The following is a 22,749-nucleotide window of genomic DNA, read 5'->3' on the forward strand; positions in this document are numbered from 1 at the left end:
TTTTACACATCGGTCCCTTCCTAATCTCTGCTGCCAATGAGACTCGCCCCAAATCTTTCTTCTTTCTCTCCTGTCTGTTCCTTCAGTCTCCACTCCAAGCTCTGAGTCCTGTGAATTCTTCTTTTCTACAGAGCCATCTGACCTCTCCCCTCCTTCCCAGGCTGCTCCTCGCCAGGCCGAGCCAGGTCCCAACTCTTCTTCAGTCTCTGCTCCCCTACCCTATAACCCTCCTATTACCTCCCCTCCTCACACCCAGTCTAGCTTACAGTTTCCTTCTGAGACTAGCCCTCCCCCACCTGCTCAACAATTTCCTCTTAGAGAGGTGGCTGGAGCCGAAGGCATAGCTAAGGTTAATAATGCTTCTCTTTCTTTATCAGAACTCTCCCAAATCAGTTAGCTTTTAGGCTCGTTTTCATCAAATATGAAAACTCAGTCCAGTCCATGGCCCGTCTGGCAACAACCCTTAGACGCTTTACCGCCCTGCGTCCAGAGGGGCCAGAGGGCTGTCTTATTCTCAATATGCATTTTATTACCCAACCCGCTCCCTACGTTAAAAAAAGCTCCAAAAATTAGATTCTGGCCATCAACCCCACAACAGGACTTAACTGACCTCGCTTTCAATGTGTACAATAATAGAGAAGAGTTGCAATTACTTGCCTCCGCTGTGAAGAAACCTCAGCCACATCTCCAGCACACAAGAACTTCAAAACACCTAAACCGCAGGGGCCAGGCATTCCTCCAGGATCGCCTCCCCAAGGATCTTGCTTCAAGTGCTGGAAATCTGGCCACTGGGCCAAGGAATGCCGGCAGCCTGGGATTACTCCTAAACCGTGTCCCATCTGTGCAGGACTCCACTGGAAATCGGACTGTCCAACTTGCCCAGCAGCCACTCCCAGAGCTTCCGGAACTCTGGACCAAGGCTCTCTGACTGACGGCTTCCCAGATCTTCTTGGCTTAGCGGCTGAAGACAGACACTGCCCGATCACCTTGGAAGCCTACAGGACCATCACAGATGCTTTGGGTAACTTTTACACTGGAGGGTAAGTCCGTCCCCTTCTTAATCAATACAGAGGGTACCCACTCCACATTACCTTCTTTTCAAGGGCATAAATTACCTCCATAACTGTTGTAGGTATTGATGGCCAGGCTTCTAAACCCCTTAAAACTCCCCAACTCTCATGCCAACTTGGACAACATTCTTTTATGCACTCCTTTTTAGTTATCCCCACCTGCTCAGCTCCCTTATTAGGTCGAGACATTTTAAGTAAATTATCTGCTTCCCTGACTATTCCTAGGCTACAGCCACACCTCATTGCTATCTTTTCCCCCAGTTCAAAGCCTCCTTCACATCCTCCCCTTGTATCTCCCCACCTCAATCCACAAGTATAGGACACCTCTACTCCCTCCTTGGCAACCGATCATGTACCCCTTACCATACCATTAAAATCTAATCACCCTTACCCGGCTCAATGCCAATATCCCATCCTACAGCACACTTTAAAAGGATTAAAGCCTGTTATCACTCGCCTGCTACAGCATGGCCTTTTAAAGCCTATAAACTCTCCTTACAATTCCCCCACTTTACCTGTCCAAAAACCAGACAAGTCTTACAGGTTAGTTCAGGATCTGCACCTTATCAACCTAATTGTCTTGCCTATCCACCCTATGGTGCCAAACTCATATACTCTCCTATCCTCAATACCTCCCTCCACAACCCATTATTCTGTTCTAGACAAACCTAGCTGACTCCATAAATCCTAAATCCTTTCCCCACTCCCCTTTCCATTCCTTAAAAAACAGCCCTAAAAGCTGCTCCGAAATTAGCTCTCCCTAACTCATCCCAACCTTTCTCATTACACACAGCTGAAGTGCAGGGCTGTGTGGTCAGAATGCTTACAAGAGAGCCAGGGCTGTACCACGTAGCCTTTCTTTTCAAACAACTTGACCTTACTGTTCTGGACTAGCCCCCACATTATTCCTGATACCACACCTGACCTCCATGACTGTATCTCTCTGATCCACCAGGCATTCACTCTGTTTCCTCATATTTCCTTCTTTTCTATTCCTCACTCTGATCACACTTGGTTTATTGATGACAGTTCCACCAGGCCTAATCGCCACTCACCAGCAAAGGCAGGCTATGCTATAGTATCTTCCACATCTATCCTTGAGGCTACCACTCTGCCCCACTCTACTACCTCTCAGCAAGCCAAACTCACTGCCTTAACTCAGACCCTCACTCTTGCAAAGGGACTACACGTCAATATTTATACTGACTCTAAATATGCCTTCCATCTCCTGCACCACCATGCTGTTATATGGGCTGAAAGAGGTTTCCTCTTTATGCAAGGGTCTTCCATCATTAATTCCTCTTTAATAAAAACTCTTCTCAAGGCTGCTTTACGTCCAAAGGAAGCTGGAGTCATTCACTGCAAGGGACATCAAAAGGCATCAGATCCCATCACTCAGGGCAACACTTATGCTGATAAGGTAGCTAAAGCAGCCAGCTTCCAACTTCTGTCCCTCAGCGTCAGTTTTTCTCCTTCTAATCGGTCACTCCCACCTACTCCCCCACTGAAACTTCCACCTATCAATCTCTTCCCACACAAGGCAAATGGGTCTTGGACCAAGGAAAATATCTCCTTCCAGCCTCACAGGCCCATTCTATTCTGTCGTCATTTCATAACCTCTTCCATGTAGGTTACCAGCCACCAGCCTGTCTCTTAGAACCTCTCATTTCCTTTCTATTGTGGAAATCTGTCCTCAAGGAAATCACTTCTCAGTGTTCCATCTGCTATTCTACTACTCCTCAGGGATTGTTCAGGCCCCCTCTCTTCCCTACACATCAAGCTCAGGGATTTGTCCCTGCCCAGGACTGGCAAATTGACTTCACTCACATGCTCCGAGTCAGGAAACTAAAATACCTTTTGATCTGGGTAGACACTTTCACCAGATGGGTAGAGGCCTTTCCTACAGGGTCTGAGAAGGCCACCGCGGTAATTTCTTCCCTTCTGTCAGACATAATTCCTTGGTTTGGCCTCCCTAGCTGTATACAGTCCGATAAGGGAATGGTCTTTATTAGTCAAATCACCCAAGCAGTTTCTCAGGCTCTTGGTAGTCGGTGGAACCTTCATACCCGTTACTGTCCTTAATCTTCAGGAAAAGTAGAATGGAATAATGGTCTTTTAAAGACACACCTCACCAAGCTCAGCCTCCAACTTAAAAAGGACTCGACAGTACTTTTACCTCTTGCCCTTCTTAAAATTAGAGCCTGCCCTCGAGATGCTACAGGGTACAATCCATTTGAACTTTTATAGGGACACACTTTCTTTTTCGGCGCCAACCTCACCCCAAACACTAGCCCTCTAGGCAACTATCTTCCAGTCCTCCAGCAGGCTAGACAGGAAATTCACCAGGCTGCAAATCTTATTAAAAAACTGACCCCTCAACCTCTACAACCTTGGTGGACCGGACCCCATTAGTCATCTATAGCATCCCAATGGCTGTTCATCTGCAGGACCCCCCCATTAGGTTCATAGTTCCAGAGTAAAACTGTGCCCATCAGACAGTCAGCCTGATTTCTCCTCTTCCTCCTGGAAGTCGCAAGTACTCTCCCCTACTTCCCTTAAACTCACTCGCATTTCTGAAGAACAGTAATAACCCTTATGAGCCTAATATATCCCTTCATTCTATTAGGTCTACTCGTCCTTACCCGACTTTTCGCAACAGGGCTTTACGGCTTTACGCAGTCACTCTCACTACTTGGACTGCACCCCGAAAACTTGTCATCCCTACTATCTTCTGTCCAGTCACACGCCTATTTACCATTCTCAACTACTCATAAATGCCCCGCCCTTGTTTACAATGCCAGTTTACACTTTTCTTCCAAACCATCATAGTGGACATCTTCTGGTACTATCCCCAATCCACCACTCTCAACTCCCTCTTGAAGTAGATGGATGATCTTTGCTGACAGGGTACACTCCAATACTTTCACCCTGATGAAGTCCTATTCTTTACTTTTATACTCACTCTTATTCTTCTTCCCGTTCTTATGCCACCATCTACCTCTCCCCCCAGCTATCTCCAGCACACTATCAATCTCACTCACTCTCTCCTAGCAGTTTCGAATCCTTCTTTAACAAACAATTGCTGGCTTTGCATTTCTCTTTCCTCCAAAATCTCCGAGGCCTCTATTTACTCACTGCTAAGAAGAGGAGACTCTGCACAATTTTTAAATGAAGAGTGTTGTTTTTACTTAAATCAATCTGGCCTGGTATATGACAACATAAAAAAAAAACTCAAGGATAGAGCCCAAAACCTCGCCAACCAAGAAAATAATTACATTGAACCCCCCACCAGACACTCTCTAATTGGATGTCCTGGGTCCTCCCAATTCTTAGTCCTTTAATACCTGTTTTCCTCCTTCTTTTATTCAGAGCTTGTGTCTTCCATTTAGTTTCTCAATTCCTACAAAACCACAACCAGGCCATTACCAATCATTCTATACGACAAATGCTCCTTCTGACAACCCCACAATATCACCCCTTACCCCAGGAAAATCTTTCTTCGGTTTAATCTCTCCCACTCTATGTTCCCACACTGCCCCTAACCCTGCTCGAAGCAGCCCTGAGAAACATCGCCCATTATCTCTCCATATCACCCCCCAAAAATTTCCACCACCCCAACACTTCACCACTATTATGTTTTGGTTTTCTTATTAATATAAAAAGACAGGAATGTCAGGCCTCTGAGCCCAAGTTAAGCCATCATATCCCCTGTGACCTGCATATACACATCCAGATGGCCTGAAACAACTGAAGATCCACAAAAGAATTGAAAATAGCCTTAACTGATGACACTCCACCATTGTGATTTGTTCCTGCCCCACCCTAACTGATAGGATATATTCTCCCCTGCCCTTAAGAAGGCATTTTGTAATATTCTTCCCATCCCCGCACTTAAATAGGTAATTTGTAATATTCTCTCCGTCCTTAAGAATATACTTTGTATGCCTATCTCAAACCTGTAAGACCTAATAATAATCCCACCACCCTTTGTTGACTCCTTTTTCGGACTCAGCCCAACTGCACCCAGGTAAAATAAACAGCATTGCTGCTCACACAAAGCCTGTTTGGTGGTCTCTTTACATGGATGCGTGTGACAGCCACCACTACAGAACTGCTAAAAGGAGCTCTACATCTTGAAACAAATCCTAGAAACACATCAAAACAGAACCTGTTTTAAGCATAAATCACTCACGACCTATAAAAAAAATACAATTAAAAAACAAAAACATGTATACAGGCAATAAAGAGCATGATGACTAGAATGGTACCTTACATCTCAATAGTAACATTGAATGTAAATGGTCTAAACGCTCCACTTAAAAGATACAGAATTGTAGAATGGGTAAGAATTCACCAACCATTTGCTGCCTTCAAGAGACTCACCTAATACATAAAGATTCACATACACTTAAGGTAAAAGGGTGGAAAAAGACATTTAATGCAAATAGCCCAAAAACGAGCAGGAGTAGCTATTCTTACATCAGACAAAACAAACTTTAAAGCAACAGCAGTTAAAAAAGGCAAAGAGGGACATTATACAATGATAAAAGGCCTTGTCCAATAGGAAACTATCATGATCCTAAACATATAACGACCTAACACTGGGGCTCCCAAATTTATAAAACAATTACTAATAGATCTAAGAAATGAGATAGACAGCAATGCAATAATAGTGGGGGACTTCAATACTCCTCTAATAGCCCTACACAGGTCAAGACACAAGGTCAACAAAGAAGCAATGGATTTAAACTATACCCTGGAACAAATGGACTTAACAGATATATACAGAACATTTCATCCAACAACCACAGAATATACATTCTATTCAAAACCATGTAAATACATGGAAATTAAAAACTTGCTCCTGAATTATCATTGGGTCAAAAAATGATATCAGGATGGAAATTAAAAAATTATTTGAACTGAAGACAACAGTGACACAACCTATCAAAACCTCTGGGACACAGCAAAGGCAGTACTAAGTGGAAAGTTCATAGCCCTGAACACCTATATCAGAAAGTCTGAAAGAGCACAAACAGACAGTCTCAGGTCACACCTCAAGGAACTGGAAAAACAAGAACAAACCAAACCCAAAACCAGCAGAAGAAAGGAAATAACCAAGATCAGAACAAAACTAAATGAAATTGAAACAAACAAAAAAATACAGAAGATAAAGGAAACAAAAAGTTGGTTCCTTGAAAAGATAAAAAAAAATGGATAGACCATTAGCAAGATTAATCAAGAAATGAAGAGAGAAAATCCAAATAAGATTAATAAGAAACAAAATGGGAGATGTTACAATTTAAAAATTACCAATAAAAAAAGCCCAGGACCAGGCCGGGCACGGTGGCTCAAGCCTGTAATCCCAGCACTTTGGGAGGCCAAGGCGGGCAAGTCACGAGATCAGGAGATTGAGAACATCCTGGCTAACAAGGTGAAACCCCGTCTCTACAAAAAATAAAAAAAATTAGCTGGGTGTGGTGGCTGACACCCATAGTCCCAGCTACTCGGGAGACTGAGGCAGGAGAATGGCGTGAACCCAGAAGGTGGAGCTTGCAACCAGCCGAGATAGCGCCACTGCACTCCAGCCTGGGTGACAGAGCGAGACTCCATCAAAAAAAAAAAAAAAATGTCCAGGACCAGACAGATTCACAGCAGAATTCTACCAGATGTTCAAAGAACTGGTACCAATCCTATTGACACTACTCCACAAGACAGAGAAAGAAGGAAGCCTCCCTAAATCATTCTATGAAGCCAGTATCACCCTAATACCAAAACCAGGAAAGGACATAACCAAAAAAAAAAAACTACAGATATCCTTGATGAACACAGATGCTAAAATCTTTAATAAAATACTAGCTAACCGAATCCAACAACATATCAAAAACATAATCCACCATGATCAAAAGGGTTTCATACCAGAGATGCAGAGATGGTTTAACATACACAAGTCAATAAATGTAATACACTGCATAAACAGAATTAAAAACAAAAATCACATGATCATCTCAATAGATGCAGAGAAAGCATTCAACAAAGTCCAGCATCGCTTTATGATTAACTCTCAGCAAAATCGGTATACAAGGGACATACCTCAATGTAATAAGAGCCATCTATGACAAACTCACAATCAACATAATACTGAATGGGGCAAAGTTGAAAGCATTCCCTCTGAAAATTGGAACAAGACAAGCACACCCACTCTTACTACTCCTCTTCCTGGCCAGAGCAATCAGACAAGAGAAAGAAATAAAGGGCATCCGAATCAGTAAAGAGAAAGTCAAAATGCCGCTGTCTGCTGATGATTATCTGTTTACCTAGAAAATCCCAAAGGATGCCCCCAGAAAGCTCCTAGAACTGATAAAAGAATTCAGCAAAAGTTTTCGAATACAAACTTAATGTACACAATTCAGTACCTCTTCTATATACCAATAGCCACCAAGCTGAGAACCAGATCAAGAACTCAACCCCTTTTACAATGGCTGCAAAAAACAAAAACAAAAAAAAAAAAAAACCACATAGGAATATACCTAAACAAAGGAGATGAAAGACCTATACAAGGAAAACAACAAAACACTGCTGAAAGAAATCAAAGATTACACAAACAAATGGAAACACATCCCACACTCATGGATGGGTAGAATTAATACTGTGAAAATGACTATACTGCCAAAACAATCTACAAATTCAAGGCAAAACCCATCAAAATACCACCATCATTCTTCACAGAATTAGAAAAAAAAAAAAAATGTAACCAAAAAACAGCCTGCATAACCCAAGCAAGACTAAGTTAAAAGAACAAATCTGGAGGCATCACATTACCTGATTTCAACCTATACTATAAGGCCATGTCATGGTACTGGTATAAAAACAGGCACACAGACCAATGGAAAAAAAGAGAGAATCCATAAACAAACCCAAATACTTATAGCCAATGAAGCAAACAAAAATATAAAGTGGGGAAATGATACCCTTTTCAACAAACAGTGCTGGAATAACTGGCCAGCCACATGTAGGAGAATGAAACGGGACCTTCATCTCTCACCTTATACAAAAATCAACTCAAGATGGATTAAGGACTTAAATCTAAGACCTGAAACTATACAAATTCCAGAAGATAACATTGGAAAAACCCTTCCAGACATTGGCTAAGGCAAGGATTTCATGACCAAGAACCCAAAAACAAATGAGATTAAAAACAAAGATAAATAGCTGGGACTTAATTAAACTATAAGAGCTTTTGCACAGCAAAAGGAACAGTCAGCAGAATAAACAGACAACCTACAGAGTGGGAAAAAATCTTCACAATCTATACATCCGATAAAGGACTAATATCCAGAATCTACAACGAACTCCAACAAATCAGCAAGGAAAAAAATCAACAATCTTATCAAAAAGTAGGCTAAGGACGTGAATAGACAATTATTCCTTTTTTTTTTTTTTGAGATGGAGCCTCGCTCTGTTGCCAGGCTGGAGTGCAATGGTGCGATCTTGACTCACTGAAACCTCTGCCTCCTGGGTTCAAGTGATTCCCCTGCCTCAGCCTCCCGAGTAGCTGGGACTACAGGCGTGTGTCACCATGCCCGGCTAATTTTTTATATTTTAGTAAAGATGGGGTTTCACCATGTTGGCCAGGATGGTCTCAATCTCCTGACCTTGTGATCCGCCCGCCTCGGCCTCCTTGCAATCCCAAAGTGCTGAGATTACAGGCGTGAGCCACAACACCTGGCCATGAATAGACAATTCTTAAAAGAAGATATACAAATAAATGGCCAAAACGCATATGAAAAAACACTCAACCTCACTAATGATCAGGGAAATGCAAATCAAAACTACAATATGATACCACCTTAGTCTTGCAAGAATGGCCATAATCAAAATATCAAAAATAGTAGATGTTGGTGTGAACAGGGAACACTTCCGTGCTGCTAGTGGGAATGTAAACTAGTACAACCACTATGCAAAACAGTATAAGGATTCCTTAAAGAACTAAAAGCAGAACCTCCGTTTGATCCAACAATCCCACTACTGGGTATCTACCCAGAAGAAAAGAAGTCATTATACAAAAAAGATACTTGCGCACGCATGTTTATAGCAGCACAATTTGCAACTCCAAAGAAGTGGAACCAACCCAAATGCCCATCAATCAACGAGTGGATAAAGAAACTGTGGTGTATATATATGTCAGAATACTGCTCAGCCATAAAAGGAATGAATTAATGGCATTCACAGTGACCTGGATGAGACTGGAGACTATTATTTTAAGTGAAGTAACTCAGGAATGAAAAACCAAACATTGTATGTTCTCACTCGTAAGTGGGAGCTAAGCTAGAGGATGCAAAACCATAAGAATGACACAACGGACTTTGAGGACTTGGGAAAAGAGTGGGAAGGGGTGAGGGATAAAATCCAACTACAAATAGGACTACAAATAGGGTATACTGTATACTGCTCAGGTGATGGCTGAACCAAAATCTCACAAATCACCATTAAAGAACTTACTCATGTAACCAAACGCCATCTGTTGTTCCCCAACAACCTAGGGAAATAAAAAAATTAAAAAGAAAAAATGAAAAAATGTTACATGGGGAAAATATTTGAACAGGAAAACTACAGTTTAAAAGAAGTAGGCGAGGCATGGTGGCTCATGCCTATAATCTCAGTATTTTGTGGGGCCAAGGCAGGTGAATCATCTGAGGCAAGAGTTCAAGACCAGCCTGGCCAACATGATGAAACCCCATCTCTACTAAAAATACAAAAATTAGACAGATGTGGTGGCAGGCACCTGTAATCCCAGCTACGCGGGAGGCTGAGGCAGGAGAATTGCTTGAACCCAGAGACAGAGTTTGCAGTGAGCTGAAATCGCAGCACTGCACTCTAGCCCAGGCAACAGAGCGAGACACTGTCAAAACAAAACAAAACAAAACAAAACAAAAAAAAACACCCAAATCACTATTATAAAATAACGGATTAATAGAATATGATTACCTCATTGACCAGAGAAAACAATCTTACACTAGTAATGACTATTCTTGGCTAAAGTGCCATGTCAGTGGGAGTAAAAATAACTATAGGCTTTTTGGAGATAATGTAAAGCTATGAGGTACTGCTATGTTTTTATTAAGTTTTATGTTTTATATGCCTTTTGACATGATTCCACTTACAGGAATTTATTCAATAAGAATACCTGCATATGTACATGAAGATCTATATAACAAAAATGTTTATTTTAATAACGAAAGGGAAAAACTGTGCCAATAAAAACTAGGAAAAACAACCTAGTTGTTTATCAATAAAGTAGGTAAGAAGAAAGCAGCCCCTGACATTAAGGAAAAGGCCTAGCAGTATCAGCCAGGCCTTCGTTTTGTTATGAGCTGGACTGGCACTAACAAGTGTTCTGTTGAACAGGAACAGTTTCACAAAACGTAAACATCAGATAGGGCCTCTGAATGACCGTGATGGAGCAGGACAAAAACAGCAGCACTTCACAGTGATATCTGAACACAGATACAACAGGAACACTGTCAAGGCTACAAACATGACCAGGCCAATATAAGCAGCTGCGGCTTCCTTACTAATTATAGTCTGAGCCTCAGTCTAGTCTTCTCTCCTTCTAGATAAGACTTATTAAGATACCCATTACATAAACAACCAGTTTCCTGACAGTATTCAATCCAGAATAAAGCCTCACTTTCTTTAACCCTTCCTCCAAAATCACCCAACAGAGAAGACCAACCTTATAACAGCATCCTGTTTCTAAATCCTTTTACTGAACAGTCTGTGGTTCCCATGGTATGTGTTCTCCCTTACTGCAAAAGTAACAAATCCAACTCATTCAACCACAGATGCTTGCCTGGTATCTTTGTCTGGAGAGCATTGGCAGGAATGGTTAACTATGGAACAGCCACCCTACAGAATACCAAGTAACTGTTAAACATACTGAGGTAGATTAATAATACTGACATAAAAAGATCTCCTAGATACTGATTTTTTTTTAAAGATGCAGAATACATACAATATGAATCCATATATGCCAAAACAAACATTATGATACGACAGCACAAAATATAGACAGACACATGCTGACCCGTTAAGAACGTTTACCATTAGGAAAATAAGACTGAAGTGTAGTGGTTGGGGAGATCAGGAGTATGAGAAAATTTTCCCTTTCTGCTTCAAATACATTACTTTTTTAAGACCAAGCAACTTGTGGGCGATAGACATAATTTTAAAGGTATTAGTAAGATAAAATGGGATGCTTTCCTCAAAACAGTTATTTCAAAGTAAAGGTTTCTAGTTGTCTCTACCACATGCCCCACACTGCATTTAATCTAATAAACCATTACTGGGAAGAATGTTGAGATAAACTTGTTAAATTACTATTCTTCATTTCATACACAATTATGAGCATTTTAAGCCATTTTCTTTAAAATACGTGGTTATACATGACGGAGGTTGCTAGAAGTCTAATTATCAACCAGATAAATGGGTACAATATCCAACAGAATGATTAAGATACTTGAGTATCTAAATGTGAAAATTAAATTAAAACACAAAAGGAAACACACAGTGGCTCTCTTACCTGCATTAATGACAGTTAAAGTAAAAGCAACCTAAATGTTTGATTGTTTAGATCTAATTTTTCAAAGTACAGATTAATTTTAACTGGACTATAAGCAATAAAATACCTTTTCCTGTAAATCCTAAAATATAGCATTTACTTATATCTGAATAACCTCTATTGACAATTTCACTACATGCCCTCATAACAACACTTTATAGGCTTACATCTATAATGTCCAGGTCTCACATAATCATTTTCTTTTTCCTCACAAAAAGTTAATGTAACTACGTTCAAGGGCTAACAATGAAAATCATTCTAAGGCAACATTTCACAGCTGATGCTGGATTAAAATTTCACTGATGAATGGAATACTTACTGAATCACTATAATATACAAGAATTGTATTAAATAAGTGCTTCGACTTTTTAACATGTCATGTATTTATCACCAAACTCTATGAGGTTAAAATTATTAACCACACTTAGAAGAGAGGTTCAAAAAGAATAAATAATTTGTCTGGAGCGCCACTGCTAGAAAATGACAGGACCAAGATTAAAATCCTGATAAACCCTACTCCAAAAGTTGGTTTTCTTTCCCCTACTCCACATTGCTTGAGAATAAACCACGTCTCAAGATTTTCTAAATAAATTAATACTTCAGCTCTCAATGCAATATCTAGTATACCCATCCACAACCCCCCAAACCAACCTTGAATGTAACTACTATATTCAGTTTTCTTCAGGCCTCTACACAGTATTTTTAATGCAGATCCCTGAGTCAATATAGATGTAAAATAAAAATTATAATGCCCATATATTATATATTATATATAATTATATATTATATATTATATATTATATATTATATATTATATATTATATATTATATATATATATATAATTATATAATATTATATATATAATTATATAAGCCTATATATAATATATATATAATACATGGGCATTATAATTTTTATATAGTTAATGTATTACTTGTTTACTGTAAACAGTAAACAAGTAATACATTAACTATATAAAAATTATAATATTAATTTAAAAAAATATTTATTAAAAAAATCTTTAAACAGATTTTGGGGCCCTCTTAGTTGCAGCTACAAGTAGAGAATCTTTGAAATAACAAAGTATTTTTCTAATAAATACAGATTTATAGAAAGGGCTACTCAAGTTTAAAGAAAGCAAGTGGGGATACCATTTACTAGTATTATTAGATACCATTTACTAGTATTATGAGACAATGACATTTAAAATTGCCCTTTTAAAAGGAAGTGATCTTTTTCTGGAGAAAGTCTTTTCATTATTAATAACCATTAACTTTATTTGGAAGAAAGAATATAAGTTCCTTTTTCCTTTTCTCTTTTTTTGTATTAAATGCACAACTCTAAGAATTGACCCCACTCTTTATTATTATTTTTTCTTTAATCAGGTATTGCAGCTCAGAAAATGTTACTCCGAAATAATGGCACTTCAATATGAAGCAGCCTCAAGGTCTTTCTGGCCTCCCCTCCCTTCCTGTCTCTCCCAAGCACAGGATGAAGTTATTCTCTGAAGTTCTTTCATCTACCTATAAACTGGACCTGCCAAAGAGAAACACAATTGCTTTCCCTGAAATTTCATTAACCAGAGAAGATTAAAACTTCTATCACAGAGGAAGAGGCTGAAAATTAAACACCCCACCTACAGCTCAGATGAACTGAACTTAGTCACAAACCATTGTCTGCTCTCCATCCCATTCAATTTCCAAAGAAAAGTATTAACTAATCATCGTCTGATCATTAGGCCCATTCATTCATTTCTTCCTAAAAATCATTTGCTATCCCGCATTTCCCCCATGTCCCTACTGATCAAGCACAAGAAGGGTATGGATAATGGTATATAAGCATCTGTACCCCACTGGGTTACAGGGTAGTCATTTTCCTGGATTCCGCCATGTATACATGTTAAAATATATTTATATATCTTTTTCTCATATTAATCTGCCTTTTGTCAAGAGATTTTCAGCAAACCTTCTAAGAATAAAGGGGACACTTTGCCTTTGTCTCTACACAGGTAAGTAAGCGGTCCCCTAATAATTAACTCAACTGTGAAAACAAGCTGACATTCAGGACTAGAGATGAACATACTGACATACAACTGCGTTCCTCTAACAAATGGTTGTAACCTGTCACTCCAAGATGCAGCCTCACACATACATTCTTACAAATGAAATCCAGTAACTGCCCCTTAGACCTTTAAGTACAAATTAAAGAGGCAATATAAGATGACACTCTTTTAGTAGCAGGAACAAATTAGCTTTTCAGGTAAATAGAAAACGAATTATGACATAATTTCCTAAATATTAAGAAACGTAACACATTACTTTAAAATGAGCCATAATATCATATAAAATAATGATATATTAAAAAACCAAATTTTAAACACTTTTTTGCTTTCCCAAGGCATTTTCTACTTCCTTAGCACACTTCCTCCCAAGGGACATTTCTCTAAAATTAACAACTGTAAACCTACAAGTTAAATTTTCTTGTAAGTAGTGTATTCTGTCTTTATAAACCAGTATGTAGACCTGCTGCCACCTGCTGGCTCCAGACAGTCTGAAGACCAAGCAACCCATGGTTTTCAAGTCTTGGGTCCCACAGCATTCACTTTGACTACAACAGTTCAGGTTTAACAAAGGTGGTCATTTGTACATCAGTTACAGAAAAGGAGCCTGTCTAGGATTTGTGCATGTGTGCCTCTGATGAAAACAAAAGAAAACAAAACAATGTATTAAACAATAAAATAGATATTGGAAGAGCTGTTTTCTGCTATAAGACAATAGTCTAGTCAGTGGTCAACATTCTCTACAGGCCTGCACCTGACAGAAACTCAGAGTAGGTTGATTTCATTTGTGCTGATGGGAAAAATAATAAGAAATAAGTGCAGTATTCTGTATCCCAGGCACAGAATTTCTTAATACCTGGTCATCCCTGGACCACAAGCAAAACCATCTGAGGTGCTTGATAAAATAATAAATTATAAAATACATACTACAAAATTACCCTAGAAACACACTTTGAGTAAATCCATTACTGCACAAAAAACTGAACATAGAGAACTAGCACTGAAAATGATAACAGAGGCCAGGAGCTGTTGCTCATGCCTGTAATCCTCCAGCACTTTGGGAGACTGAGGCAGGCGGATCTCTAGAGCCTAGGGGTTCAAAACTAGCTTGGGCAACATGGTGAAACTCTGTGTCTATTAACACATAATATCTGTCTCTATTAACAAGAAATAAGGAGAACTGGTAGAGCACTGTGGCATTCTGGAATAAATGAGTTTAAATCCAGACTCTTAGAAATATCCCTATGCGGCCGGGCGCGGTGGCTCAAGCCTGTAATCCCAGCACTTTGGGAGGCCGAGACGGGTGGATCACAAGGTCAGGAGATCGAGACCATCCTGGCTAACACGGTGAAACCCCGTCTCTACTAAAAAAATACAAAAAACTAGCCGGGCGAGGTGGCGGGCGCCTGTAGTCCCAGCTACTCGGGAGGCTGAGGCAGGAGAATGGCGTAAACCCGGGAGGCGGAGCTTGCAGTGAGCTGATATCCGGCCACTGCACTCCAGCCTGGGCGGCAGAGCAAGACTCCGTCTCAAAAAAAAAAAAAAAAAAAAAAAAGAAATATCCCTATGCCTCAGTTTCCTCAACTATAAGATAATAATAGTATCTTGTATATCAGGAAAATATGAGGATATTATTCTATGAGATAGGATCCACAGGATCCACGGTTCTGTTCATTAAACAGTATGTGTAAAGTGTTTAGAACTGTTCCTGATATGTAATAATCTCTACTCAATAAAAGTTACCTGACATTATGATTTATTCTTATCATACAGTTCTACTGCTCTCAAAGAAGGAATATGTGCAAAAAACCCAGCCAGTGTTTGTCTCCCATAAAGTGATACCCCAAGGCATATGCCAGTAATATCTCTTCATATTTGCATAATGCCTTCTACTTTTCAAAGCATTTTCACACATCTTGCTTTAACGTCTAAAAAACCTTATCGTTATTCTTATTTTCTACTAGAAAACTGAAGCCAAGGATATATGGAGACTGCTGTACCCTTTTTGTCAGCTATATATTACCATGTAATAGTTACCTGTACACTCATATTAGCACCTAAAAAGTATAACATGTAAGTTACCTGAACTTATATGTACAACTAAACATAACATATTAAAAGTAATGGCAAAACTATTATTTTTGCACCAACCTATACATTAGTGTCCTACACGGAGCAGGTTTTCAATAAACATGTTAAAATGAACTCATTTGGTAAGTCTGTCTTAAATGTCTACTTCCTTTTCAACTAACTACCCTACCTCCCTAACAAGTATTAGAGCTACATCACATGTGCCACAAGATACCTATGGAAAAGTAAAATAAATTATGAATATGGATGGTACTACAAAAATTAACACTTTCAGATCTACCATAATGTCATCCGACTTCTTGAGTCAGAAAATTGGGAGAATAAATGTTATTGGCAAACTTTATGGTACACCAAATGCTATGAACAAATGCCCTATTCATTAACACAAAAAGGATTAAGGAAAAACTTTCATACACATATACACAGAACCCTACATCAAAATCTATTTGATCATTAAAATCTATTTGATCAGAGAGATCAGAGCATAGCCACTCATAAAAATGCATGTCCTATCACTTTAGTTGGCATATACACATTGGGCCTAGATAGTAATTCTTGGTAGAACATGGGGCTAGCAAGAAAAAGCAACTAATACCTAAGAGAGTAAGAGGCCACACTGCATCTCCTCTGATCCAACAAGAAACAATCAGAATTTTATACTATCTGTTTTAGGAATCACCTGGAGGAAAATATTTATCATTACCAGGAAATGTCTAACTCCTTTCCGAACATTTTGAGATAAACACTACATTGCCAATACAGAACTCATATAAATACTTGGATTAGAAGTAACAGGAGGAAGGTCCTATTCAGAATGCAAAGCCAACTCCCAATAGTAATAACGAACTTCACACAGCTATTATCCATTCAACAAATATATTGATCAAGTCTTCTGCTGGGTGCTAGAACCCATGGCCTCGTCCAGGGGTTGGTAAACTACAGTCCACAAGCCAATTCTTGCCCATTTTGTTTTTGTAAATAAAGGTTAGTTAATTGGAACATGGCCACACTCATTTGCGTATGAACATCTATGGCTGATTTCACACTACAACAGCAAAAGCGAGCAACAAGAGACTGTCTGGCCCACAAAGCCTAAATTAGCTGGCCTTGTGCAAAAAAGCATATCAACCTCTAGACTAGATGAAATTCATAGCATATGTAGATTTGAGAGCCAATGGTGTGAATATTCCTAGGGGAATAGAGGTAAGATGTCAGGGCAAGCATGCTAGATGACAAAATGATTACAACCTGGGACTTAAGTAAAGATTGCAAAGTAGACTGACACTGAATTAAAAGTATGCTCCAGGTAGTTTATCGATGAGAAAAGGACCAGAAGAAATAGGATACAGCGCATGTCTCAGGAATTCCAAGAGTTTAGTATGGCTAGAATGCACTATACAAAGTGCTGTAAGGCAAGGTTGGAGAAAACTTGGCATATAAACGTATATGCAAAGATGAAAAGTTTATTTTAAGCATATATATCATTTTGTGTTTATACTTGCAAAAAACAACAAACAACCTACCACCTCTGGAAAGACACACAAAACCAGTCAAGAAATTGCAGGGGATAAAATGGACACTGGAGATAGGATAGATAAAAGATGGGATCAAGGAGGCGTCACTAAATACCTTTTAAAACTTTTTTGTTTTTTAAATTACATGAACATATTGCCTATTTTTAAATTACATATTAAAAACATGGATTTTGCCATGAAGGAAATATTAAAAGAATTTCAGCAAGTGATAGTATTAAACACGCAAATTAGACAGACTACTCTGTAGATGCAATGCACAGGAGGGCTAGACGGAACAGAGTACTTAGGAAGCTATTAACAGATTATTGGCTGTTTGAAGCAAATATATTAACAATGTACTGTGGAGTTTCCAACACATGAAGGTGTAAAACATACAATAAAATTAGCTCAAACAGTGAGAGGGTAAGTGAAAGGAATTATATTGTTGTAAGGTTTTCACATTGTTCTTAAAGTAAAAGAATACTAATTAGAGGCAGACTGTGGTAAGTCAAGGAAAACACTATAATCTCTGTATCAACCATTTAAAAAATAATAATACAAACAGGTTTAAATAAAAAGCCAAAGATATTAAATCGAATTCTAAAGACATTTTTTAAAAAAGAAAAACTGTGATTAATTCCTCCTGCAAAAAAGTAGGAACAGAGACACCAAGGAACAAAGAACAAACAGGGCATAATGAGAAGAGCAAGATGGTAATATCAACCCAAGAATATCAGGAACTAGATTAAATTAAGTATAAATGTAAGCCCTCCAATTAAGAGAGATTGTCATATGGAAAAAACAAGAGCCAACCAAATGCTCTTCATGATACATACTTTAAAAACAAGAGCACTGATAAATAGAAAAAGGATAGAAGAAAAATACTAACTTACAAAAAGCCAGAAATAACTGTATTAATACCAAAGAAGATTTCAAGACAAAAATTATTCACAGAACCTAGAGATAAACAGACACTTTATAATGCTAAAAGAATCAATTCAGTATAAACAAAACAATCCTAAATGTTTGTACAAATTAAGATAGTTAAAAATACATAAAGTAAAAACTAAAACAAAAGCAAATTCACCATTATAGTCGGGGACAATACCTCACATAGAAAAAGGAGACATGAACAGTTACATCAGTATTAATAATATATAAAATACATGACAGTCGTTGCCCAATGGTGAGAGTGGAGGTAAGTGTAAATAACAGGATCAAAGAGAAAAATTAAAATTGAAATAAGAAATGGAGTATTACATAGATAGGATTCCATATGCTACAACTATGTGCACCTCACTTCTCTGGATATTAGATTCAAAAGGGAAACTTCATTATCAAATTTGCTTGATATTACATACATATATTTATTATTACATACATGTTTCTCTTACCAGCATTACTGTTAAATTCATAATTCTTCCAAGGGTATCAATATAGTAGACACTGTCTTGATACCATGAATCACAGTGCAGGTAATTATACATTCCAAAAGCATGCATGTGTTCCAGTGTATATTGATCATCTCGAAGTTTTACCTCTGCCACAGCTGAAATACAAGGAAAGCAAACATAAACATCAAGAGTTTTGCCTCAGTTTCTTTCTGTAGAATGCCTACAAGGCAAAGAAACCACAGAATGCCAGTCACAAAGGCCTTCAGAACAATTCAGTATATGATTCTTTCAAAGATAATTTCTGGGTACTGTGTACAGAGGATAAACAGTAAGTAAAACTGATACGGTCCCACGTCCTTACAAGATTTACAATACAGTGGCCACAGGAAGTAGGGCATTTTATGTCATGACCCTCTTTTAGCACCTCTAATAATTATGAATAAAAAGAATAGAAATTCTAAAATGAAGAATCTCCCATTCCCAGGAAAATGTTAAGCCCAATTTATGAAATGTTTATATACTTTAAAAATGTTTTTATATACTATTATCTCATTCATTTTAATACACCTTAAGAAATTAACTTTTAAAATCTCATTTTACAGTTATATAAATAAATGTAAACACAAATAATGACTTCTCCAACATTATACTACATCTTTTCCAAGGGTACAGAGCAAAACAGTATCACAGTTGGACCAGAAACAAGATCTGCTTAGAGAACAGGGATTTCTTCACTTAAGCATTAGCTGCTTCCCTAAGTTTAAATCTAGCAAATGTGATCTCTTCCTCCCACTCCTCCTGCCCTTTCATGAAGATGGAAACTTTTATGGCTCAGAACTGCTCCTGATCGGGATTTAATTTCTGCCTCAACAGGAAACATATAAATGGATTATGCCGGGCCAATATCCTACCCTAATATAAAACTCATTTTACTGTATTCTGATTACAGCTGTTTTCTTCTTCTCTAATATAAAACTCATTTTACTGTATTCTGATTGCAACTGTTTTCTTCTTTCCCCAAATGCTCACCTGTTCCTACTTCCAATACCACTTTGAGTCCTGCCTGACTTATATTCATTTATATAGCAACTAATAAAAATTTAAAAATAATTAAATTTCAATAGACATTGATGACACAGTGATGAGCCAAGAATGGAATCTTGCCAATTAGCACTTATGATACAGTGAGGAAATGGGCATTAGTCAAATAATCATATAAATTGTATATATTTTTTATGAAATACATTTTATATAATTAAATTGTGATAAAGAATAATCACTGGGTAACATGAGAACACATAATGTAAGAGTTCTACTTGGGGAGATTAATGAAAGCTTTTCAAGGTTTGAGCCAAGATATAAAAGATAAGAAAGAATTAACTTAAGGAAAAGTATTTTAACCAAGAAAGTGGAAGACTTCTATAAGAAAACTACAAAACATTGATGAAAGAAATTGAAAAGGACACAAATAGACATCTCATGCTCATTGATTAGAAAAATTAGTATTGTTAAAATGACCATACTACTCGAAGCAATCTATACATTCAATGCAATCCCTATCAAAATACCAGTAACATTCTTCACAGGAAGGAGAAAAGCAATCCTAAAATTTGTATGGAACCACAAAAGACCCCAAATAGCCAAGGTAATACTGAGCAAAAAGAACAAATTTGGAGGCATCATACTAACTGATTTCAAAATATACTACAAAGCAATAATAACCAAAACAGCATAGTGCTGGTATAAAAACAAACATACAGGTCACTAGAACAGAATAGAGAATTCAGAAATAAATCCATGTACTTATAGCTAACTGATTTTTCCAAAGGTGCAAAGAACACACACTGGGAAAAGGATACCTTCTTCAATAAATGGTGTGAAAACTGGATATCCATAGCAGAAGAATAAAATTAAGACTCCTATCTCTCACCATATGCAAAAATCAACTCAAAAACTATAAAAATATCAAAAGAAAACAGAGAAGAAATGCTTCAGGATATAGGTCTATGCAGAGATTTTATGGTTAAGACCTCAAAAGCATAGGCAAGAAAAACAAAAAGACAAATGGGATTATACTTAACCAAAAAAATAAAACAAAACAAAAACCTTCGCACAGCAAAACAAACAACCTACCTAGTGAAGAGACAACCTATAGAATGGGAGAAAAGATTTGCAAACTATTCAATCATAAGGAATGAAAAACTTTTTTTGCTGTTGAAGCAAAAAAAAAAAAAACCGTCCCAGCATAAAGAGGGCAAAGATCTTAATAGACATTTCTCAAAAGAATATACGTGTGTGTGTGTGTATGTATATATATTATATATATATATATATATAGCCAACAGGTATACGCAAAAATGGTCAACATCACTAATTATTGAGGAAATGCAAATCGAAATCACAATGAGATATCATCTTCCTCTAGTTAGAATGGCTATTTTCAAAAAAATACAAAAAAAAAGTAACAAATGCTGGCAAGGACACAGAGAAAAGGGAATGCATAATCTGTCAGTGGGAATGTAAATTAGTACAGCAATTATGGAAAACAGTAAAGAGGTTTCTCAAAAAACTAAAACTATAACTACTATACCACAATTGGCACTCCCACAAATGAATATTTATCAAAACAAAAGATAGTGTATCAAAGGAATATCTGCACTTCCATGATTACTTCAGCACTATTTACAAAAGCCAAGACATGGAGGAAACCTAAGTGGCCATCAAAGGATGAAGAGAGAAAGAAAATGTAGTATATACGCACACTGAAATACCATTCAGCCATAAAAAAGAACGAAATTCTGTCATTTGCAGCAACACAGATGGAACTGGAAGTCATTAAATTAAATGAAATAAACCAGGCACAGGGCCAGGTGCCGTGGCTCAGGCCTGTAATCCCAGCACTTTGGGAGGTCAAGGCAGGTGGATCACGAGGTCAGGAGATCAAGACCATCCTGGCTAACATGGTGAAACCCCGTCTCTACTAAAATATGAAAAACATATTAGCTGGGTGTGACAGTGCATGCCTGTAATTCCAACTACTGGGGAGGCTGAGGCATGAGAATCGCTTGAACCTGGAAGGCGGAGATTCCAGTGAGCCGAGATCATGCCACTGCACTCCAGCCTGGGACACAGCGAGACTTCATCTCAAAAATAAATAAATAAATAAATAAATAAAATAAACCAGGTACAGAAAGGCATCATATACGCAGCTAAAAAAGTGGATTTCATGGATGGGGAGAGTAGAAAGATAGTCACCAGAGATTGGGAAAGATAGGGGTGGGGGGATGAAGGGAGGTTGCTTAATGGGTACGAACATACAATTAAAAGGATTAAGTTCTCACGTTTGACAGCTCAGTTGGGTGACTACAGTTAACAGCAATATATTGTATATTTCAAAACAGCGAGTACCAAAATAGCTAGAAGATTTCAAATGTTCCCAACACAAAGAAATGGTAAATACTGAAGGTGATGAACACCCTAAATACTGATTTGATCATTACACACTGTATGCATGTATCAAAATATAACACAAAATCCCATAATTATGTATCAATTTAACATATTTTTAAAATAAAAAATACGTGTATATACATGCACACCCACTACTCTACTTATTCCAGACAGAAGGAAAATCTGTAAAAAGTAGGAAGAAAAACTTGTGTTCAAAAAAAACAAAGAAGTCCACACTGTTCAAAGAAGGCCCCACTGGCTGAAATGCGGAGCAACAAGGGCACTTGTACAGGAAAGGTTGCAATAAACGAAAACTCGGCAAGAACTGGATTATGAACGGCCTGTATTTATTTTTGTTGACAAATTCAATTTAAAAGAATTCATTAATGGTTTTTAAGCAGGAGAGTAAAGTTCAGATTTGAGTTTATAAAGAAGTACTTATAACTATAATATGGAAAACAAAATGGAATAAAGCAGGGTAAATCCAGGAAGATCCACTAGAAAGCTACTGCAATCATCTGGTTGAGAGATGATGGAAACATTTCACAG

The 22,749-nt window shown here is 37.9% G+C and overlaps 1 protein-coding gene across 1 annotated transcript in view; it reads right to left on the reverse strand.

Moving 5' to 3' along the window:
* The window catches only part of NUDCD1 (NudC domain containing 1), a 94,553-nt gene that overhangs the window by 63,516 nt on the left and 8,288 nt on the right, over nt 1-22,749 (reverse strand). The window contains exon 2 of the mRNA XM_033203680.1: nt 18,751-18,905. Within this exon, the coding sequence (XP_033059571.1) occupies nt 18,751-18,905 (155 nt within the window). The remainder of the gene's footprint in view (nt 1-18,750; nt 18,906-22,749) is intronic.

This window comes from Trachypithecus francoisi, unplaced genomic scaffold, assembly GCF_009764315.1.
Source record: "Trachypithecus francoisi isolate TF-2019V2 unplaced genomic scaffold, Tfra_2.0 Lachesis_group7, whole genome shotgun sequence".
Lineage (NCBI taxonomy): Eukaryota > Metazoa > Chordata > Mammalia > Primates > Cercopithecidae > Trachypithecus > Trachypithecus francoisi.